At 39.2% G+C, this 23,283-nt stretch overlaps 1 protein-coding gene and 2 long non-coding RNA genes across 7 annotated transcripts in view; 2 read left to right on the top strand and 1 right to left on the bottom strand.

Annotated features, from left to right (window-relative positions):
- LOC115942749 (uncharacterized) overlaps nt 1-5,615 on the bottom strand; it is a 6,855-nt gene extending 1,240 nt beyond the window's left edge. The window contains exons 1-2 of one of the 2 annotated variants that reach the window (XR_014144996.1): nt 5,430-5,615; nt 3,156-3,527 (exon numbers count right to left, since the gene is read on the bottom strand). This is a non-coding gene — a long non-coding RNA (uncharacterized LOC115942749). The remainder of the gene's footprint in view (nt 1-3,155; nt 3,528-5,429) is intronic. The other variant, XR_014144997.1, reaches the window with a different exon arrangement.
- A 69-nt stretch (nt 5,616-5,684) lies between these two features.
- LOC145721323 (uncharacterized) lies at nt 5,685-14,477 on the top strand. Its single transcript, XR_014145001.1, has 2 exons — nt 5,685-5,894; nt 8,144-14,477. It is a non-coding gene; the product is annotated as an uncharacterized LOC145721323 (long non-coding RNA).
- Nucleotides 14,478-16,648: 2,171 nt separating this feature from the next.
- ARHGAP29 (Rho GTPase activating protein 29) overlaps nt 16,649-23,283 on the top strand; it is a 59,967-nt gene continuing 53,332 nt past the window's right edge. For 2 of the 4 annotated variants that reach the window (XM_081818827.1, XM_006738589.3), the window contains exons 1-2: nt 16,649-16,809; nt 22,220-22,456. In XM_081818827.1, the coding sequence (XP_081674953.1) occupies nt 22,252-22,456 (205 nt within the window). In that variant the 5' untranslated portion in view covers nt 16,649-16,809; nt 22,220-22,251. The remainder of the gene's footprint in view (nt 16,810-22,219; nt 22,457-23,283) is intronic. The other 2 variants (XM_031033804.2, XM_081818828.1) reach the window with 2 other exon arrangements.

Genomic DNA, 23,283 nt, shown 5'->3' with positions numbered 1-23,283 from the left:
TTCATCTATTCACACGAGAGATGTGTGTTTCACCTTGTAGCGCGACTCAGGCTAACTCCTAAGCAAGGCAACTTACAGTCTTGATGCCTTGTTTGCCACTCCATTTGTTCTCCACCCTGAATATACTAGGCTGATGGTTTCGGTGATGTTACATAACAGGGATTTCATCAGCTTTCTGGCTAGTAACATATATGATTATGTTTGTGACCTCATATACTCTAGGACCATGTAGCTCTCAGACAAAATTTAATTACACTGATGAGCATCCTAAATTGAATATGTCATCAAGCATAATAACAATGTCAAATCTATCACTGGCAAAGGATATCAGTCCATCAGTGATAATCAATTAATATTTTCTAAGGTCTTCGAAACAGAAGCATTTATAGACATTTCCAGACACCAGTAAGAGTTAATAGGATTATTAACTCATAGGACTAGTTTTTCCCTATATTTTCTTCCTTCTAATTTAAGCCCCAGCTATTGAGATAGTTTCAAAATAAAATAGTTTATTTTTTTTAAGATTTTATTTATTTATTTATCAGAGAGAGAGAGAGAGAGAGCACAAGCAGGGTGAGAGGCAGGCAGAGGGAGAAGCAGGCTCCCAATGAGCAAGGAGCCGATGCAGGACTCAATCCCAGGACCCTGGGATCATGACTTGAGCCGAAGGCAGACACTTAGCCGACTGAACCTCCCAGGCATCCCAGAATAAAATAGTTTAAGTCCAGGTACCTAAATGACGAGATAATAATAGTTCTTCTGATGCTATAGAATGCAACCTCCTCTTGAATAAACTTGAAAGGAGACTTTGCTGAAACAGGTTTGTAAAACTAAGTTTTTTCAGCTTTTACAAGCAGCCACTTCCCAATCCTCTGGCAAGCATGCCACAGGCAGCCTCCCCTATATAAATATGCAGTTAGAAAGATAAACACTCATTAAAGTCCCTAGTGGTAGCATTGTTTCTCAGAGTTCAGCAATATTTGTTCAGTAAGTAGATAAAGAAAGAGATTAGCAATGTTTCCATTGGGCTTTACTCCTTCCTAAAACCAACCAGCCTTCTCCCTAGGAGAAAGACAGTAATCTGTGTGTGTGTTCCAGAATGTCTCAGGACAACTTTCTACTTCAAGAGCAAACCAAACTCCTCACTGGGTACATGCTAAGCCATTCATTTTTTTAGGGCCATTAATTTTAGTAACTTAACAGGTCAGACCTCCAAAATAATAGGAGTAAATCTGTAGAACAAATTTCCTATTTAAACATGTTAATATAGCTTAAATATTTACACATGAAACTAAAAATGATTTGGGTAGCTGCTCTAATCTCATTTCATAGACTTACAGACTTTCTAAGAGCTTGATCTATCAGTTAGTATAGAAAGAGCTCTGGTCTTAGTTCCAGCTGAATTAGGCCAAGGACTAACTGTATGATCTCTGAGAAAGCTGGGCTAGGCTTTCCTTATAAAATAAAGGAGAATGGAGTAGATGAGCTCTAATATCCTTCTGACTCTGAAAATTTATCATACGCTCTTGGGAAAAACAGATCTCATCTTCCTATCTCATAAGGTTTTGGTGAGATCAAATGACAGGATATACTCCAAAGCATCGTGTTGACCATGCAGTAGAATTCACAGGTGAGGGGTAGCTGTATTTGCTTTCTTAAGTCAGCATTTGGCAGAATAAATGAAAGAAAAACAATAGCAGAAAATGTTTGCCCCTCCACTTTAAAGAAGGAAGGAAATAATTTTAGATTCTAGAGTTATTTATGGCTCTTTCAGATAGAGATTGGGTGAAGTAATTAAATTTGTCATGTGTTAATATGCTGGTTCTAAGCAGCTAATATAAAATCTTTGTCAAACAAAGCAATACGGTTCTCTTATCTGATTAAAATTTTCAAAATGTTAACAAACTAATCTTTTCAGAAGAGAAATCTAATATTTAGGCATATGTTATTTTCTTTAAACTTTTTCATTTGTTGATTAATTTCAAGTACTTTTCCACCATCTGGGGATACAATGGTGAACAAAACAGGCAGAGTCCCTTCCACCAGGGAGCTTAACTTCTGACACTAGTGAGGGAAAATAAAAATACATGTAAATAAACTAATAACTATCCCAAATCAGTAGAGGGCTAAGTGCCATAGTAACATTTAAAACACAGTAAGAAAGATGGGGGAGCATCAAAGAGGGGAAATGCTGTTTTCTATGGACTGGCCAGGGAATACGTCAATGATACAGAATAACAGGAAACTGGGAAGGAACAAAGAGGAAGTCATGTAGAGACAGTCCAGGTAGAGGGAACAGTAGAGGCAAAAGCTCTATGCAATAGAGACCTTGGGGTATCTGGGAAACAGCAAGAAGGCCAGAGTGGTAGAGTAAGAATGAGAGGAATGATTCCCCATTATTTTTTCCAAGGAAAGAATGATCAAACTTATCTTTATCTTAACATCTACTTTAAGTCCAGCAGAAACTTTTTTTTAAGAAAGACTTTATGTATGTATGTATGTATGTATGTATTTGAGAAAAAGAGAGAGTGCACGCACAAGCAGGGCAGGGGCGCCAGAGGGAGAGAATCTCAAGCGGACTTACCGCTGAACGCATAGCCTGACATGGGGCTCGGGGCGGGGCTCGATCCCAGGACCCCAAGATCATGACCTGAGCTGAAATCAAGTCGGACACTTAACCAACTGAGCCACCCAGGCAGCCCAAGTCCAGCAGAAACTCTTCATTGAACTTCTTTTGTTTTGTGCCTCAGTTTTTCATTTGTAAACTGGGGATAATAATAGTACCTCATAGGCTTGTGAGAACTAAATGACTTACTAAATATAAAGAATAATTAAGACAGTACCCACCACAGAGTAGACCATGGAGGGCTAGTTTTTATTACTATCATCATCACCTCTTTATTCACAACAACATCAATAATTCAATTTTTTAAGCCAATAGTATTATTTTGTGCCAACCATTAATTATTGGGAGAGTTTCCTTACACGTGTTCTTAGGACATTAGGTAAGGTCCTGGTATGTGATGACTCAAGCTCAGAGGTTCATGTCATCAAATGTCTTACAGAGCACTGACAATAACAAGGAAAAGAACTGGGGTTTGAGATTTATATGTTAATTTAGGCATAAAATGAATATGATATATGCATATACTCACTTGAGTTTTTCTTTATTTTTTTTCAGTCAATCTTAGTTTCCTCTCCTGATGGCAACACAGAATTCTTGGATGTTTGCAATCTCTTTCATATTCATTTCCAGCATGTGGTCTGAATTGATTCCTTGTTTCTCAATTACAACCATCATAGAATCAAGATTAATAACCTGCTTGGTGAGTTTTTTTCACTTTGGAATCTGGAGCCTTTGTACTCATTGTGGCCTGTCGGGCTCTCTGTGGTTCTTTCTAAATGCTCCTGCAGTGCAGGTTAAGGACAACAGCAAAGACAGGGAAGTTGCCTGCCTTTGGGCCTTCCCTACCTGCTTCTATGATTTCTTCTCTTCTCCCAGGGATGTAATCATTGTTGAGGAGAGTCTGGAAGTGGATTTAAAGTTCATTAATGTAACCCCTGTGCTTAGAACAATGCCTGGCATATTGGAGGTACTCAATAAGTATTTGTGGAATAATTAAACATATGATAGGTCTGGTGGACCATGTTGTACTCTACTAAACAGACTGTCACTGAAGCATGATGGAGAGGTAGAGCACCTGTCTACTGTACTATCCTGTGGGGCTGGACTTCCATCTCCACCTGCCGCATGGAGCATCTGCCTATTATCATCAGGCCCTTCAACTCAAGGCACAGGGTACCCGGGGCAGGTTTTACTTTTCATGGCCATTGCACTTGGTTTCACTAGTTCCAAGAGGTTGAGTAGAGCTTATGAAAAAAGAAAGAAAGAAAGAAAGAAAGAAAGAAAGAAAGAAAGAAAGAAAGAAAGAAAGAAAGAAAGTGAAAGAAAGAAAGAAATTGAAAGAAAGAAAGAAATTGAAAGAAAGAAAGAAAGAAATTGAAAGAAAGAAAGAAAGAAAGAAAGGAAGAAAGAAATTAGAAAGAAAGAAAGAGGCATCCTGGAAAGATTTTTATTCCTGGGCTCACTGGTCATTCCCTCAACATTCCTCCAGAAAATACTTAGTAGCAGCCCCTTCTGTATTGAACATAGGCCAAAGTAACATAATACTGTAGACCTGTATAGTGTAATTAGTATAAATAAATACAACCAAATAAAATACTTCATGAGAATCACAAGTGGCACAAAAATAGGATTCTATATACCATATAATGTCAAATGGAATGATTTTCAGTGAGGAGAACGGGAAAGCTTCAGAGAAGAGGTGGTATTCTCTTTATCATGGAAGGAATGAAGAACATTTCAATAGGCAGAGTGGTTATGTGTTATTAATAAATACTATAATTACAAAATAGCAGTATTATACCATCTGTCAGAAAGTTTCATTATTAATCCATATTAATCCAAATATGTCTCTGAATTTTTGTCTGTGATTCCTTGTGCTCCAAAACTGTGATTCTGAGCCATTTTAACCAAGAAACGCTTATAGGTAAGAACAAGTCAGTTTATAAGGTCATGTGCTGGGACACTATTATAGGATTTGGTGGAGGTATTGCCCTTTCTTCCTTCTTTTCTTTACTACACACATGAGAGATCTGTCCCAGATGACAGATTTCTGATGTTCACTCTTTCTCAGTTAATAATTGTATTTATTTTATTGCAAAAAATGAATTACCATCTTTCTCTGAGAATGCTTTCAAGTATCCTATTTCTCCCGACTAATGACGAAAAGTGGAGACTGTGACAGGTGTTTAATATATTTGAGAAAGATTTAAAGGAAGGATGAGATTGAGGGATTTTTTTTTTTTTCAAATTCCCTTCCTATAATTTTGCTCATTTATTCAGAAACTATTCATGAAGTGCCTGCTTTGTCTCAGCCTAGACGACAGAAAGAGTATTCCTGGTAGAGTTGTTAAGTGTTATTAATTTATACTCTAACTATTCAATAGAAATGCTGTACTTTTTTCATATATGATGTGTGATCCAACATCTAGATAAAGGCTTTATTTTTGGTTGTTCGTTTCCCCAACAGCGTTGATGAGTCCCATTACTCAAGGAGCATTTAATGGTAAGAAGCAAGAAGCATAGTCGGGGGACATGCATTCAACTAGTATTTACTGAGCCAGGTACTATATATAAAATTTAATGTTATGAGTAGTTTAGTTTTCTGAAAATGACAATCAGTCGAAGATAGAAGAAAGAGGGTCAGTTTTAAAGTTGAGCACAACATGTATTTTTGTTCTGAAAGGGACAAGGAAGGTGTGGGAAGAAGGCAGACAAAGCAAGTTGAAGATCAGTTTGCCCATAGGGAGAAATTCAGTGCCCACCAAAGAAATGTCCATTTAAACAAGAACAGAGGATCTGCTACCTGCTGGACGATACAAAAGGTGACTTGTGCCTAAGGTTCGCTCCGCCTGTCGCGCCGCAAGCCGCACACGGTGGCTAACACGTCCTGCAATGTTGGGGACAGCCTGCCCGCTGGGGCACCGAGGACAACCCGCGCTCCGCGTGCTGGAGCCGGCAGCCGCCCCCACCTGCTGCAGGGCGCCGGAGCCCCGCCCCCTCGGGCGCGCGGGCCAATGGGCTGGGCCTCAGGGGGCGGGCCGCGGCCGGGCGGGCGGTGCGAGGCCTGGGGGGCGGAGCGAGCGGGGCGGCGTGGTGGTGGCCGTAGCTGCTGGGGTGGCGGCGGCGGCGGCGGCGGCGGCGGCGGCTTGGCCCGGCGTCCGCGGGCCGTGGGGGATGGGGGCGGCGAGCTCCAGCCCTCGGCGGAGGCGGCGGCGGCCGTGAGTGTTGGGCGGGCGTCCGCGTCCGAGACGCGGGATGGAGCGCCGCGGTGAGTGTGGGGCGGCGGCGCTCGTTCCGGCCGCGGCAGCTGGGGCTCGGGGCTGGGGTCGTCGGCGATGCGGCGGTCCAGTTGCGGTCCAGGGTGTGGGTGGCCCATGCGGCGGCCCCGAGCCGAGGCGGCTGAGGGTCGGGCTCGTGTCCTCTGTGCTGCTGGTCCTCTGGGAGGGGTCCGACGGGGCGAACGGCGCCCCGGGTGCGGTAGGAGCGGAGGAACCGGGAAGGGCGCGAGCATTCGCTGCGCGGACACTTTGGACCCCGGTTGGGTGTCCTGAATTAGGCGACGCCGCGCGGCCGCGGGGGAAAGGCTCGCCCGGCGGACTTTCATCCCATTCCAGGTTCTCCCCCCGAGCGTCCTGCAGTCCCTCTCCCTTTTCTGGCTACACGCCCTCATCGCCTCTGTGCACAGTTCGGGGTTTCCTTTACCCCCATACCCTATTGGTTTCCTTCACGGGGACTTAATGTTCGTCTTCCTCGCTTGGGATCTTTTTGGAAGTTTGGTGGTGTTTTCTGAAATTTCAGTCTGACAACTGGCAAGGATGAGATAAAATAACAGACATCTCGTGTTCCATATCTACCTTTTCTTATCACACTTCACGTCATCTAGGCCCAGGCTGTTTATTATTTGGAGAGGTGGGGGAAGAACTGAAGGTAGAAAAACACTCTCCCTTTCTGAGTGCCCCCACTCAAGCTTCTCTGTCACTCTCTCCACATGACTCCCCTCTCCCTACTCCTCTTTTTCCCAAGTAACTGGCCCTTCACCTCCACCCCCTCCGTCCACCTTTTCCCAAGCCTTGGCTCTAGGACAAGTCCTGTGCTTTGCAAAATGGAATTGACAGGCGGGGGCTTGGAGCTACTAGGAAGACAACGTATCCCTGTGAGTTTGTTTGTTCCCTGGATGTCCCAGGACCCTATCATGGAAACTTGGTGCTGAGGGCGGTCTTCCTTTGGCCAGAAGAGTAGCCAGGGGCTCTCCTTGTCTTTGAGCCCATCTGAAATGTCCAGGGTCTATCTCGCTTTTTCACCACCACCACTCTTTGCAGACAAGGGTGAGGTGTTTTTTGTTTATTTGTTTTTGGTTTTTGTTTTTACCACTACCTCTCTGTACATTGGGGTTTGGGGATTTTTTTGATGTCCTCAGTCTTCTAATATTGGATATTTGGGGAGTATTAAGTGTTTGGTGAAAGTTCCAAGACACTGGTGGAGCCAAAATTGCCATCAAGCTTTTTGTTCCTCATTTCTCTTTTCCTTTCCTCTTTTAGTGGGAATTAGCTTTGCATCTTCGTTCCGTTTGGGAAAGGGGTTTTCTCTTCAGAAAAAAGAATTCATGAGTAAAGAAGTCAGAACAAATTATGAGAATCTTAGAGATTTAGATTCCTTTCTTCAGAGATTTCTTTAGGCAGTTTGCCAGAAATGCATAATTAGAAATGCTTCCTGATTGTAGGAACAGAGCAAGTGAGGAGCCCTGACACTTAAAATTCATTAGCTTTATGGTACAAATAGCTCTGGTCTCCTGATTCTGAGAAGGGTTTGAGAGTGAACTTGAAGGAAAGTAAGGTAGGCCTGGGTAGAAAATGTTTCAGTCCCCAAATTGGTAAGAAATAGAACTTTGGCTGAGATGAAGAAAGCACTGTTCAGCAAATCAGTGGTGGCTGGTCGTTCCTACTCTGCCCATCTGCCTAAAATAGAACATCCACCTAAATTATCGGTGCCTTCACTTCCCAGCTGTAGAAGCCCTTGACCTAGGAATGTGGGCTTCTACAACCACTGCTGTTGGTCCCAGGAGTCAGCACTATGTTGAACAAAGCTCACACCCAGAAGGCCCCCGGAAGGATTTGCATTCCTGTGCCATTGGTGATTCATTCAGCAGTCACCCTGATACTTTAGTTTCATCCCACTGTATGTTAGACAGGGTCCTGTGGAAACTTTCATAGGTAGTTACAAATTGATAGGGCCCAAGGCATAATATATTGGGTTACCCAGGAAAGCATATTGAATGTCCTATAGGAAAGTAGAGGGATGATTTATTTTCAGTGGAGGGAATGAAATGAAAAGACTTCTTGGAAGAAATGATGTTTTGTGTGAGATTGAAATTAAGAGAATAATTTCTGTAAGCACAGAAGGCAGAAAGGACCTTCTGGACAGAATTGCTGGTTATCTGTAATGCATACCAGGATGTTGATCAGCTTCCGTGATTCTGCTTTGAAGGCTATTTTGTTTGTTTTTCGTTTCCTACCTCAGCTCCAGATGATGATGAGCCACAGTACATAAGGACACATGGATGTGTAAAGAAACAAGGAGGTTTAAAAGGAAAGTCAGGAACACGTTTTGGTACATGAGGATTTTTGTGGAGTGTTTACCCTTCCTTCTTTATCTTTATTATTACTCTGATAAGCAAAATAGCCTTTTGCTTATACTGCCTCCTTAGATAAGAATTTTTCTTTTTCTTAGAAAATGTTTCAATATTTGTCATTGGGAAAGTTTTCAAATACCATAGTCTTCCTTCCCAAGAAAGAAGATGGAAAATAGTTTGAAAAGTATTAAGGAAAGGAGTCAGTTGAGTTTGAAGGACTATTCAAATGTAACATTCTGTAATTTTATAATTTATTTATCTAATATTCATTGAGCACCAGCATGCTATCAGATTTTTATACACTTTGAGTGAGTTTTGACAAACGTGTACACCCATGTAATCACCTCTGTAAATCAAGATCTTAGAACATTGCCATCACTCCAAAAAGTTCCCTCGTGCTCATTTGGAACTCCCCCACCATCATACCACAACCCCTGTCCCCAGGCAACGATTCATGCTTTTTGTTACTAAAGATTAGGTTCATCATCTTCTAGAATTAATGTAAATGAAATTATACAGTATGTATTCATTTGTGCCTGGCTTCTTTCGTTTAACATAATGCTTTTGAGATTCACCCATGGTTTTTGCTATCTCGTGGATATCTATTGTTAAATAGTATTCCATTTTAAGGCTATGTCACAATTTGTTTATGCATTCATCTGTTGATGGACCTTTGGTTTTTCTCCAGTTTTTGACTATCATGACAAAAAGTTGCTGTGTACATTTATGTACAAGTTTTTGGATGAACATATGTTTTCATTTCTGCTGGGTTGTATGGTAAATGTATGTTTAATTGTATTAAGAAACTGCCAGCCTCTTTTCCAAAGGGGTACTTCATGTAGCAGCAATGTGTGAGAGTTTTAGTTGCTCTACATCCTACCCAAAATTTGATATTTAATTCAAGCTAAAATTAGGAATTCTCATAGATATTTAGTGGTATCTCATTGTGGTTTAAATTTGCATTTCCCTGATACTGATGATGTTGAACACTATTTCATGTGCTTATTGCCCATTTGTGTATCTTCTTTTGCAAAGTTTCTGTTCAAATATTTTACTCATTAATTTATTGGGTTGTTTGTTTCTTATTGAGTTGTAACAGTTCTTGATATAATTTGGATACAATTCCTTTGTCAGATATTTTCTCCCAATTTGTGGCTTGTCTTTCATTTCTTAAGTTGTTTTTCAAAGAGCAGAGATTCTAAATATTGATGATGTCCAGTTTACCAATGTTTTCTTTTGTGGTTCTTGCTTCTTGTGTCTGTTTGAGAAATTGTTCCCTAGATTTTCTCCCATGTTTTCTTGAAAGTGAGGGATTCTCGAACTTTTTCTTAAAGGACTAGATTATAAATATTTTAGGCTTGTAGACTATAGCACCTCAACTATTCAACTCTGCTGTTGTAGTTCAAAAGCAATTATTGACAATACATAAACATTTAGGAATGGCTGTGTTTCCCCCCAAACTTTTATTTATAAAAACAGGCAGCTGCCCCCTCTGAATCCTGAATTTAAAAGGCTGATAGATTTAGATTATATGTTTAGGTCTATGATACATGTTGAGTTTAATTTAAGGTATGCTGTGAAGTAAGAGTCCAGGATCATTTGTTTTTCATATGGATATCAACTTATTTCCCCATCATTTACTGAAGAGACTCTTTTCCCCCATTGAATTACTTTGACACCTCTTGAAAATCAGTTGACTGTATATATGTGGTTCTGTTTCTGGACTCTGTTCTATTATGTTGATGCATGTCTCTAAATCAATGTCATGCTATTTTGATTACTGTAGCTCTGTAGTTGAGTTTTGAAATCAGGCAGTGTAAGTCCTCAAACTGTTCTTTTTCAAAATTGTTTTGACTGTTCCAGTTCTTTCCTATAATCATATATATTTTACACTCAGCCTGTCAATTTCTACAAAAAAGCTAGGAGGAATATTGTTTAGGATTACTTCAAACTGTTGATCAATTTGAGAGAAATAAAAGTTCTAACAGTATTGAGTCTTCCAGTCCATGAACATGGTATACTTGTTGATTTATTCACTTCTTTAATTTCTTGCATTAGTGTTTTGTAGTTTAAAATTTAAGATCTTGTATGTGTTTTATTAAATTTATTCCTAAAAAATCTTGTTTTTTGATGTTATTGTAAATGGTATTAGTTTCTAAAATTTTATTGTCCAATTGTTTGTTGCTGGTATATAGAAATAAAATTGAAGTATACTGACTTTATATTCTGTGACCTTATAATATTCATTTATTAGTTGTAGTAGCTTATTTATAGGTTCCTTAGGATTTTCTAGGTATACAAACATGTCAACTTGGAATAAAGTGTTTTACTTTTTCCTTTTCAATCTAAATGCGTTTTATTTTTTGTCTTGTTCTATTGTACTGGCAGAGACCTTCAGTAACAATATGAATCCCTATCTTAAGAGGAAAACATGGTCCTTCATCATGATGCTAGCTGTAGATTTTTTGTAGATGCCTTTTATCAGGTTGAAATTATTTTCTGTGCTGACTGCTTTAATCATGAATTGATGTGGAATTCTGTCAGATGGTTTTTCTCTATTGAATATTAAAGTAAGCTTGCGTTCCTGGGACAAACCCTTCTTGGTCATAATGTATTATCCTTTTTTATATATTATTGGATTTGACTTACTAATACTGTGTTAAGAAATTTTGCCTAAAGTTTTCTTTTAATATCTTTGTCTGATTTTGTTATCAGGGTGATGTTGATTTCATAGAATGAGTTGGGAAGTGTTCCTGCCTCCTCTATTTTCTGAGAGTTTTTGTAGGATTATTTTATCTGGTTCAATAGAGTTCATCATTAAGCCCATCTGGGTCTGCAGTTTTCTTTGTAGATATTTTAAATTATAAATTCAATTTCTCTAATACATGTAAGGCTATTTAGGTTTTCTATTTCTTGTGTTAGGTTTGGTCATTTGTATCTTTCTAGGAATTTTTCCCATTTCATCCGAGCTGTTGAACTGGCAAAGTTTTGGTAACATTTCTGTTACCCTTTTAATATCTGTAGGGTCTTTACTGATATTTCTTTTTTCGTTCATGATTTTAGTAATTTGCATTTTCTCCCTTTTTAATCAGTCTGGCTAAATATTTATCTATTTAATTGCTCTTTCCAAAAAACTGGCTATTAGTTACATTCATTTTTCTCTGTTGTCTGTTTTCTGTATCTGTTTCTACTCTTACCGTTATTTCCTTTCTCTTACTTACCCTGTTTAATTTGCTTTTCATTTTCTAGCTTCTTAAAGTGGAAGCTTAGATCATTGATTTTAGAACTTTATTTTTAAAAACATCTAAAACTGCATATTTACCTAACCACTGCTTTTACTGTGTAACTTACACATTTTGAAAATCTGTGTTTTCATTTTCATTCAGTTCAAAATATTATTATTTAAAAGTATATTTTATAATCTCCAAATATTTGAGGATTTTTCAGTTATTTTTCTGTTATTAATTCCAAATTTAATTTTGGTTGGGTCAGAGAACATACCCTATATGATTTCAAATCCCTTAAATTTATTTTCGTATGGTCCCATATATGGTCTGACTTAGTGAATATTTTATAAGCATTTGAATAGAATGTGTACCCTGCTGTTGTTGGGTGGAGTTATCTATAAATGACTATCAGGTCAAGTTGGTTGATAGTACTGTTCAACTTTTTTATATCCTTACAGATTTTCTGTTATTTGTTCTATCAGTTAATGAAAGAGGATTGTTGAAATCTTAACTATCATTGGGATTGTCTATTTTTCCTCACATTTCTGTCAGTTTTTGCCTCATATATTCTGGAGCTCTTTTTAGGTGCAAACATTTGTAGGATTATGTCTTTATGACTAATTGATTCATTTATCATTATGATATCCTAGCCTGGTAAAACTCCTTGTCTAATATACTAGAGTTACTTCTGCTTTCTTTTGATTTGCATGATGCATCTTTTTTTGTTGTTTTGCTTTCAATCTATCTCGGTCTTTATATTTCAAGTCTGTTTCTTATAGGCAGTATGTGGTTGAGTTTTATTTTTCTATTCAGTCTGATAATCTCTGCCTTTTTATAAGGGTGTTTAGAGTATTTATATTTAATGTAATTATTGCTATCATTGGGCTTAGGTCTATCATCTTGCTGTTTGTTTTTAATTTGTCTCATCTGTTTGGTTTTTTCCTCTGTCTTTTTATTCTTGTCCTGCCTTCTTTTGGATTAATTCCTTAAAATTCCATTTATGTCCTCCATTGGCTTCCTAAAAGTATCTATAAAGATTTTAATATACATTTTTAGCTTTCTCTTATTATTATTTCTTATTATTACACACCTTCAAATAATATTATGCTACTTCACATATAATGTAAGAACCTTATTGTATAGTTTCATTTCCCTCCTTACTTGGTGCTATTGTCATATATTTTACTTCTGTATATGTTGTGAATGCCACAGCACATCATTATTACTTTTGTTTTACATATGAATTTTTTAAATTTACAGAATGAGGCTTGTTTTAAAGCTTTTTTTGGGGGGTGAATCTAGAATACTGTATTTGTTAGGTCTGAATTAGATTATACTATTAACACATCGCATTTTGGGACCTCTCCTTCAGTGTTCATCAGGTCTCTCAACTCTGGCTGATGAAAATTCAGAAGTCTTCCAGACCTGTGGGAGCCCTGGAAATTGTTCAGTTACAGCTTCCTGGAAATTCTTTGCCTATCCTTGGTGGGATTTCACCCACACATGTGCGGCTTTGTATTCAGCAAGAGAATTAAGGGATTGCCTGGGCAAATTTCTGGAGCTCATCCTTTGCCTACCTCCTTCCTCTTTGGTACTCTGTCCTACAGATTCCAGCTGCCCCGATCTGCTCTGCTTGTCTTTCTACTTCCTGTGCCATGGTCTAGAATGTGCCTCCAGGCAGAAAGTTGGGGCAGTTGAAGGCCTACATCATTTGTTTGTGATCCCATATCTCAAGGATCATAGTTCTATGCTGTCTATAGTCCAGTTCTGAAAAGGATATAGTGGAAGGGCAAGTCTGGTCTCATTTATTCCTGCACTTTTGTATCTAAAAATTTAAGCCTTTTTTAATCTACAGATTTTTTCCCATCTTTTTCCTTGCAATTTATTTAAGAAATTATGTTATTTGCTCTATAAAATGACCCACAGTCTAGATTTTGCTGGGTACATCCTATGATATAATTTAGCATTATTTTTCTATATTGCTTATAAAGTAGCATTTAGGCCTAGAGCAGAGTTTCTCAACCTTGACATTATTTCTCAATCTTGACACTATTTAGGCCTGATAACTGTTAGGAGTGGGGGTATAAAGGTTTAGGGGGGGTGCTCTCCTGTGCACGTAGGATGTTTTAGCAGCATCCCTGTCCTCTACCCACTAGATGTCAGTACAACCCCCTCCCCAGTTGTGACAACCAAAAATGTCTCCAGACATTGTAAAATGTTTTTAGACCCATGTTCTGTTATGAAAAGTAGGCTACCTAAACTACAGAAACAACTTCAGGAATATGAAGACACCTACCTAGCAAAAATAACAATACTGGCTAGTTAACACTGCCGAGAACACAGGAAAAAGATTTTAACAATAAGCAATTGGAGGCTTTATAGAGTAGCTGATTCAAGAGCATCATTATAGAGGATGTGAGTTTCTGTTTCAGAAGGAAAAAAATAACAGAGACAATGTGAATTGGTAAAAACACAAGTAGTTTATTTTCAATTATATGTTGCTTTCATAAATTTTTTTTCTGCAACTCATTGAACATTTTAAGATGTTGGACTTCTACCATAGGTAGATGGGTTTACTTTTTTTTTTTTTTTGGTAGCATTTTACAATTTAATTATAAACCAAGAATTTTGAACTTCCAGAAAGATATTATTTGTGTGATATAGAATTACTTAAAACAAAATGCAAATTGGGAGAATTAATAAAATAACCCTTTTAATTTTAAGATGAACTACCATTTTTGCAAATGTTTCCAAGGGTGGAAAAGATGACAGGTAATTAATGTATTTTTAAAAAGATGTAAAAGGATTGGGATTGAGAGACTTCTCAAAATTTCCCTCAGATAACCTTACTTATAAGTTAACTGTCTAACATTCATTGAAGACCCACTCTCTGTCAGGTTCTATGCACAACAGTTGTGTTTTGAGATGGTGTTGAGGTAGATCTGGTGGGAAGGGTCTTGAGATTAACCCAGAGCAGGTCTGAGGGGCAGACTTTCCTCCCGTGAGCTCCCTGAGGGTTGCCCTGCCCCTACCCTTATTGGCCTTCAGAATTCTTTCCTCTTTCCCCATTAATGTCCTTCAGTTTAGTCATCAGTGGTTTCCATGGTGAGTGTCCATAGTGTATCATTCTCCTCCAGTGGAGTTTGAAGATCTTAGGTGTCTTCATCATTTCTAGTGCTTTTGAACTTAGTATGGTTATGTTTAAGGTTTAATGGATATGTTTTTAAAAATTAAGTCTGCAAAAATAATAGTAGAGCCCAGTAATCAGGGAGCCTGGGGTTCTTATATTTATCTTTTTCATGTAACAACATAGGGGCCTGATTGGCTTCACTTCCTTAGAACTGTGAGAGGTGTCCCTCTTCCCTTTCTCTGTCAGTGGGTAGTCTCTAAATCTCTTTCTATCACTTCTTTTTATCTCTCTTCTCTTATTAATTCTCTCATCTTATTTTCTTTGCCTGTACTTGTCTCTGCATCTTTGTCTTCTTTTCCTCTCTGCCTTTTTCTCCTCTCCACAGTTGCTTCTCACCTTCTCACATCTTTGTCTCTCTTTCTCCACTTTTTCTCTCCCTCCCTCCTGTGTGCTCCTCACTGTTTCTGTCACACTACCACCTCCTCCCCACATACCCTTTCTTCCCAACAGGACCTTATTCAAGACATTGTCAGTGACATTGTGAGCTCCACTTCAACAAGGAACACAGTCCTCCTTATTAAAGGTAATGGTGGATAAGATAGCACAAAGTAATTATTATTTAAAATAGATGTAAGGAGATGTTTGAGGTTGCATGAGTACCTCAGATTTCTTCCCCAAAGTCTTATGATTTAGTCAGGGTTGCACTGCTCCAGTCCCCTTTTGGCCTAGGGACTCCTGACCTCTCCTCTTACTAGTTTGTATCCATGCAAGGCACCATCAGTTTCTGCGATGAGAGTCCATGGTGCATTTTTTTTTAAGTATGCTTAGAAGGACAGTTTGGTTTGGTATTTCCTGATTATCGGTGACATGTCCTTAGTACTGTGGTGTTTGGGGTTTGAAGGGATAAATTTGTATAGGTTGAGTCTGAAAAATCCAGTGTGCAGCTAAAGTAACCAAAGAGCTGAGCATTTTCATATTTATCTTTTCCAAGTAGCATCTGAGGGACCACATTTGCTTTATTTCACTAACATTGTTTTTCCTGTAAGGGTTCAAAGATGTTCCTCTTCTCTTTGTCAATGAGTATTTTCTCCTATTCTCACTACTTCACTTGTTGGCTCTATCAGGCTCATTATTTTTTTCTGTAAGTAGGTTGTCTCTCCCTTCTCTCTTTTATTTCTCATTCTTATTTCTCATTCCTATTTTCTCTGTCATCACCTTTTCTGACCTTCTTTGGTTTTGCCTCCTCCTATGTCTGCACCCCCATTTTCTTTCTAATTTTCCTCTTCACACTCTCCTGTGTTTCTCCGCTTTCTCCCATGGTGAAAATTTTTCTGTCTCCACCATTACCCACAGTCACCTGCCCCATGTGACCTCTGTTTCTCCATCAGTTTTTTCTAAGTGTTCCAACACTGACACAAAGGACATTGCTTGTTCCAGTGTGTAGTATGACATGGAAGCTGACGTGCTTTGGGCCGCTGATTCTTTCCTTAATTATTCCATCCTTCTCAGACATTTTCTCATTGAGTTTTGAGAGAGCAGTTTAAGGAAGTAAAATAGGTTTAAGTGGAAAATATTACCCTCTACAGAGGGGAGTTGAGCCAGGCCTGTGTTACACTTTACCGGTGTGAGGTCCTGTTTTTGTTTTTGTTTTCTTAAAGGCGTTGATGAGGAACAGGCGATCAAAAGAAGTTCCTCGTAAGAAATGTAGATGCTCATCTGAGAAACTCCTGTTAGCCAGATCTAGTCATCAGGTGCCTTGTGCCTAAGGTTCGCTCCGCCTGTCGCGCCGCAAGCCGCACACGGTGGCTAACACGTCCTGCAATGTTGGGGACAGCCTGCCCGCTGGGGCACCGAGGACAACCCGCGCTCCGCGTGCTGGAGCCGGCAGCCGCCCCCACCTGCTGCAGGGCGCCGGAGCCCCGCCCCCTCGGGCGCGCGGGCCAATGGGCTGGGCCTCAGGGGGCGGGCCGCGGCCGGGCGGGCGGTGCGAGGCCTGGGGGGCGGAGCGAGCGGGGCGGTGTGGTGGTGGCCGTAGCTGCTGGGGTGGCGGCGGCGGCGGCGGCGGCGGCGGCGGCTTGGCCCGGCGTCCGCGGGCCGTGGGGGATGGGGGCGGCGAGCTCCAGCCCTCGGCGGAGGCGGCGGCGGCCGTGAGTGTTGGGCGGGCGTCCGCGTCCGAGACGCGGGATGGAGCGCCGCGGTGAGTGTGGGGCGGCGGCGCTCGTTCCGGCCGCGGCAGCTGGGGCTCGGGGCTGGGGTCGTCGGCGATGCGGCGGTCCAGTTGCGGTCCAGGGTGTGGGTGGCCCATGCGGCGGCCCCGAGCCGAGGCGGCTGCGGGCTGCGCTGAGGGTCGGGCTCGTGTCCTCTGTGCTGCTGGTCCTCTGGGAGGGGTCCGACGGGGCGAACGGCGCGCCGGGCAGCCGCGAATGGTGGCCCACAGCAGATGACGATTGAAATTAAAGCAAACATGTAACACGTCCCACCGTCCACGTACTGTTCTAAGACTGCTCCACATTTTAACTTATTTAATCCTCCCGACAGGTCCATGATTATTTAACTTATTTTTTACACGGGGAAAATGAGGTTAACCTGGCGGAGCACACAGTCTAGTAATTGTCAGAGTGCGGGTTTCAGCCCAGGCAGTTTTGCTCCAGAATGTGTGCTCTTGACCGCTACCGAACCTGGTCTTAGCTCTGACCCGCCCCACTCCCACCTGTCCTGAGAGCAGTCCTCAATTCAACTGGGTTCCATTCCCGAGACGTTTTAGAATTTCGGTGGTGAATTGTTCTCCTCGTCTCTGTCTTTTGGGCTGAGGAGGGGCTCTTTCGTTCCGAGGCCTCAGTGTCAATGGTTTTTCCCAATTCCGTTGTGGATGTGTTTGGGGCTTGACTGTTGTTTTATTTTTTCTTAACGGGTGAGCTCAAGAGCCCTAATGACTGAGCCTCGTGTCTCCATGATAATATTTTTCTACTCTCATTCTCAAGAAGGAATTGGCCTCACACCCTTTGGGCGGGCAGGACTGTTAGCTGCTAAAGGCGGGAGCTGAGCGCCCCTTCCCCTTTCTCCAGCTGTCTCCGTGACAGTATCTCTCCTCTGTCGCTGTCCATCCATGTCTGCTGCCCTTTTTGGTTGCTCCGTTTCCCCATTCGGTATTTAAATACGGGGATGGGGAGCGTGCTCTTTGGCATTGGGTAGTTTTGGCTGGTCAAGAGAGAGCCCTGCCTGCCAGGAATGCTAGACATTCTGGAGGCGTGGGAGGTTGGGCAGCTTCCTCTTTTTTAAACGTGCTAGGTTCTAACTGCCCAGGAATGAAGTGTATGTGCACTGCATGCCTTTCTTTAGAAATTACAGTTATTTGCATATTATTGATAAAACCTTTTGACTTGCCCGTTTGCTGTTTTTGTGGGGAGATTTACGAAAATATAATCAAAGACCTCCAAGATGAATTTTTTCTGATTTTTTAAAAGCATCTTTAAATAGATTCGTACCAAATCAGAAATTGTGCTGAAATAGCAGATTTCTGAAATATCTGACAATTTTTCCTAAGGTGGGAATAGTAAGATGGGAACTATTAAGTAGATATTTGGGGCAGTTTTACACTTCATTTAGTCTAGTGCCTAAAATGAAAGTACTTATATAATGATGTGTTTTTGGGAGGATGGAGCATGGGACATTTGATTAACACAGGCTACTTAAGTCTTGGGAAAGTCACATTACAGAGTACTGGGAAGTTAGTGTTCACATTTCTAATGCACATATTACTTAGAATTTACAACATATAGAGAAAGTAGATTTGTGTAGTAATATTCTGTTTGCTACAAAGTTCTTGGCTAAGTGGATAAAACACGTTTTTAATGTTGATGGTTTGGAGTTGGAAGAGATGCATGAGATTTAGGAGAGTTTCGCAAATATTTTGCTCAACAATCTGTTTGCACGGTTCAAACTTCACTTGAAAGCCATTTAGTAGGTTTCCACAAAGTCAGTTAAGTTTCTGGAATTGTTTCCAGTGCTATATTTCTTGCTCACAATCTACAGATATGTTGTGGTGAAGCCACATCTTGTTCATTACTTAAGTATATTTAAAAAAAAAAATCTTCCACAATAAAGCACTGCTAGTAATAATAGCTAACAGTTATTGAGTCTTTATGATGAACCAGGCACAGTGTTAAGTGCTTTCCATATTATTACCTCATTTAATTAAATTGCCAGTGGCAGTATGTTAGTAACTACATTTTATGTTACCACCAACTAGAGGATATTCATTTTGGGACATGGGAAGGTAGTGTGGATGATCTTGCAAAGTGTATATCCTCCAAATTTTCCACTATCATAGTTCAATTTTATGAAAACTTGGATTAACTTTGTTATTTAAAATTTTTTTCCCCTGTCATATTTCCTTTTTTCAGTTTCCAATATGAAAAGTAGTAAATTATATATAACAAAATTATTACATTACTTATCATAATGCTTACTAGGGGTAGAGAATAACCCTTTTTAGTTCCTCCCTCCTCCCTCCCTGTTTTGTTTGCTTATAGATTTTCTTAGTCTTGAGTAAAAATGTTTAGGCATTTTTGAAATACTTCTTACAACTTTGGGTTACTAATTTGACATCGCGAAGATGGTGAAATAGGTGAATTGCTTAGATAGGTGAATTGTTTTATTTGAAACTTATGATACAGGTCTTTAATAACCATCTTTTTACCAGTGACAATGATCAAATTTACTAAACTAAAAGCTGTCAAAATTAATCAGAATGACTTTAATAAGTAAGTTGCAAAAGTGTTAAGTTAGGAATAGTCTTCTCAATGAGTGATTTGTAAAAGAGCTGCCCAAACAAGGTGCTTGAGTGTTTTGTTTTTATTGTTGGTGGGGAGACTTAGGTATAATAATTGTACTAAAAAAAATTGTCCTGGGCTCATTTTAGAAATTATCTACACATTTAAGGATTAATGTTAGATAGGTTTGGAACTAGCTTAAATGTAGAAATTACATTCTCGGAAATAATTTGAGATTAACAAGAATATTGAATAAAGCAGCACTAAGAGCTATTAGAGAAGTAGAGAAATCTCATTTAATAGTCAGAAGTAGAGAAACAAGCATAGAAATCCAACTTTGATTCTGGTTTTATGTAATCTTGTCTTTATCAGCTTTATATACTTGTTTTTTTTCTTTTTTGAAAGATAGTGTTTTATAGACAGATTTTTTGAAAAACCGTATATATTTTCCATTTAAAACAGACAATCCAAAGTTAACCTTTTTGTTTCTGTAAAAATTAATTGCAACTTTACAACTTTATAAGTCCAGTGTTCATTCTGCAAATTCATTTATTCTGCAAATAGTTTTTTGAGTAGTTCTTCACTCCTATGCCAAGCACTGTGCTGTGAGCAGGGAACACGTGGTTAGCAAAATGACATGGTCTTGATTTCCTTGGGATTATAATCTAGATAGGAAAACATGAATCATCTATTTGAACTTTGATAAGTGCAGTGATGAAAAGTATAAGATGCTATAATGCATCTAACAGGAGATTGTGCTCTAGTTTGGTGGTGGTGGTTACAGGGGCGGGGTGGTCCAGGAGGACTTCTTTGAGGAAGCGATCTTTGAGTTGAGGTCAGAATGAGTAAACAAAGGGGAAGGAGTAGTCCAGGCAAATAGTCAGTGTTTTTCTCGTTGTAGGGCCATGACCCATTATGAGTCTGAAACCAATTTGATGGGCAGCAATCAGCATTTTAAAAAATGAAATGGGATAGTATAGAAGACATCTGGGTACATCACCTGGTTCCTTAGCCAGAACCAGAATTTGTTTTATGTTTTATGCATTCCAACACACATACCATACACAAACATAACATACTTAATGTGTGTACTGGCTCATGATGTGAAATTGTTTCCTACTGTGTCGGTCATGGTAAGCAGGTACTGTTGGAAAATTTGAAGGGAGTGTGTGTGGCAGGAGTGTTGAGAGTGTCGAGTAGGAATTATGACTCCAGATGACAGTGCAGAGGCAGGTAGGAGCCAGATCTCATGTTGTGCCTTACAGTTCTCAATAGATTATCACTTGTCCTTTGGAAGAGTTTTAAGCAGAGAAATGACATGTTGGGATTCATGTTTTGAAAAGTGTACTTACTACATTCGGAACAGGATAAGAATGGATGTGGAGAGATCATTAGGAAATTAGTAACAATAGCTCAAACAAGAAATGGTGGTACTTAACCTAGTATGATACTACAGATAGAAGTAGATAAATTAAAGATACTGTAGATTAGGAAGGAAAAAATCTATAGAGTTCAGTGAAGTATAGGAAAGGGTCAGTAATACAATAGTATATCTTACACATGACCTGGAAGTAAATATTACATAAAACTTCCTACTGTAAATTTCACAGAAGTTCTTAGTAATTCTACCATTTTGAAAGTATCAAAATATTGAAGACAAAATATTTGAAAAATGTTTTAATGATTATGCTTGAGCTAACTTAATTCCTCCAGTAATTTCCTTTTTGATTTAAGAAATGCAAACAAAATTAGGGCTTTCAATTCTGGAAAGGTAAAATGTGAGGATGAAGCAGAAACAAACTAAGATTTTCTGAGTTTCAACTCTGTGCCAGGATTAAGTGTTTTACATATGAGGTCTTCTAATTTTATATCCCCTTTTAATTTTCACACAGCCTGTAAGCAAAATTATACAGGTCACACATTTAGAAAGTATTGCGCCAGAAGTCAAGTCTAAGTCTTTCTCATTTCAAAAGATTGTGTTTTTACTATACCATTTTGAAATTACCAAAAATATTGCTCTGATATTCATACACTTATTTGTTCAACCAATCGGAATGTATCAGATTAGTGGACAGCCTTAGAACTTGTTTTCAACAGAAAATTATTCTTGCTGAAACTTGATGACCTAGAGTGTGTATGTGTGTGTGTGTGTGTGTATGCATTATTATTGAGAACTAACTGTAATCCAGCTTCTTTTATGTATCAGACACTTCTATACCATTGTCTCTTTGAATGCTTACAATAATCTCATGAGGTGTAGGTATTGTCAGAATGTTATTCCTGTTTTATAAATGAGCATACCAAAATGAAGAGATGATTAACAGCTTGTCAGGACAGACAGTAAGTGATGGAGGGGATTTTGAAAACAGGTCTTTTCTTTTGTTAGAGTTCATATTGCATCTTTATTTTTGAAGCTGATGTCATGGAGTTAGAGTATGTTCTTCCGCCAAGTGACTATTCAGAACAACTTTTACAATTAAAAAAATTCTGTACCCTAGGAGTTAAGAGGAAGTTATTAAGAGAATGGATTTTGGCAACAAGGCAGATCTGGGTTTTAAGTACCAGTTCATCATTTTTTAGCTGAGAGCTTGGACAAATGATTTAACCTCCAAAGCTCAGGCTGCTTATTTGTGAAATGAAGAAAATAGTAGTTTGCATATCATAGAGTTGTCAAGATGACTGGCACTTAATAAATAAATTAGTAGTACAGTGTTTGTTGTTGTCATAAATGGAATATGGAGGTGGGCTATGGGCTGTTTGTGGAAACCTAATGTTTCCCCTGGTTGATGTGGTATTTGTGTTTCTCTCTTTTGTTTTTTCTCCCTTCCACTTAAGGATTTCAGTTTTTCTGACTGTTCTATGGAAGGATGATTGCTCACAAACAGAAAAAGACAAAGAAAAAACGTGTTTCGTCATCAGGCCAACTCTCTACTGATGTTACAACTCCTGAAATGGGGCTCAAGTCCATAAGTTCCAATTCCATTTTTGATCCGGATTACATCAAGGAGTTGGTGAATGATATCAGGAAGTTCTCGCATATGTTACTATATTTGAAAGAAGCTATTCTTTCAGGTTTGTCAACTGTTTTCTCTTAGCATTCTTACTGGATAGTTTGTAAAATTTTAAATGCCAGCCTAGCTACAGATAAACACGTACACAGTGGTAGGAACAAGGTATTCTGCTTTTGTTATTTTATGACTTTTTTCCCCCCAAATGTTTGATGTTTGATGTTATGGTGTAAGCTATTTTATTATCAGGTACAGTACAATACATAATAGAAACGTTGGTAAGTGTGAGGGAACAAGAATACAAAAAACGAAACTCAGTCTTTGGTTCTTAGCATTTAGACCCATTTGACATGGGAAAATTTTAGATCGTTGGAATTTTAACCTTCTTCTTAATGGTAATACAGTGCCTTGATTAGTCTTTAATAAGCAGACTAATGTTTATCATTTACATTCTTGATAGTTCTGCCTGGATTCAGTTTTCTATATTGTTCCTAAAACTTAATCTGGAATAACTGCATTTGAGTGATTTTTTTTTTTTTCTCTAAGATCACACTTAATTCTGTTTTGCTGTTCTATAACCTATTCTTCACCTAAGGGATAATCACAGAATTTATTCTCTGTCTAGTTAGAAATGGATAATGGAGACAAGACTTGGTTCTCCTAAAGTAAAGAGCTACATATATCTGCATTCCCCAACTTGATCTTAATCCCTAAGTCTTTTAACTTTTAATACATAATTTTATATTCAGATTTGATGGCAGTGATAATAAAGATACAGCCCCTATTCTTTTGTGATAAATAGTTCATTTCCATATTCATAATGGTAGGTCTGGATGTAGAAAATGAATATTCCTAGTTTTATTTATATGAGATCTCTTTGGGCTTCATAGA

The sequence above is a fragment of the Leptonychotes weddellii genome, chromosome 4, assembly GCF_054177405.1.
Source record: "Leptonychotes weddellii isolate Sample4059 chromosome 4, ASM5417740v2, whole genome shotgun sequence".
NCBI lineage: Eukaryota > Metazoa > Chordata > Mammalia > Carnivora > Phocidae > Leptonychotes > Leptonychotes weddellii.
This window is presented reverse-complemented; position numbering and strand designations above follow the sequence as displayed.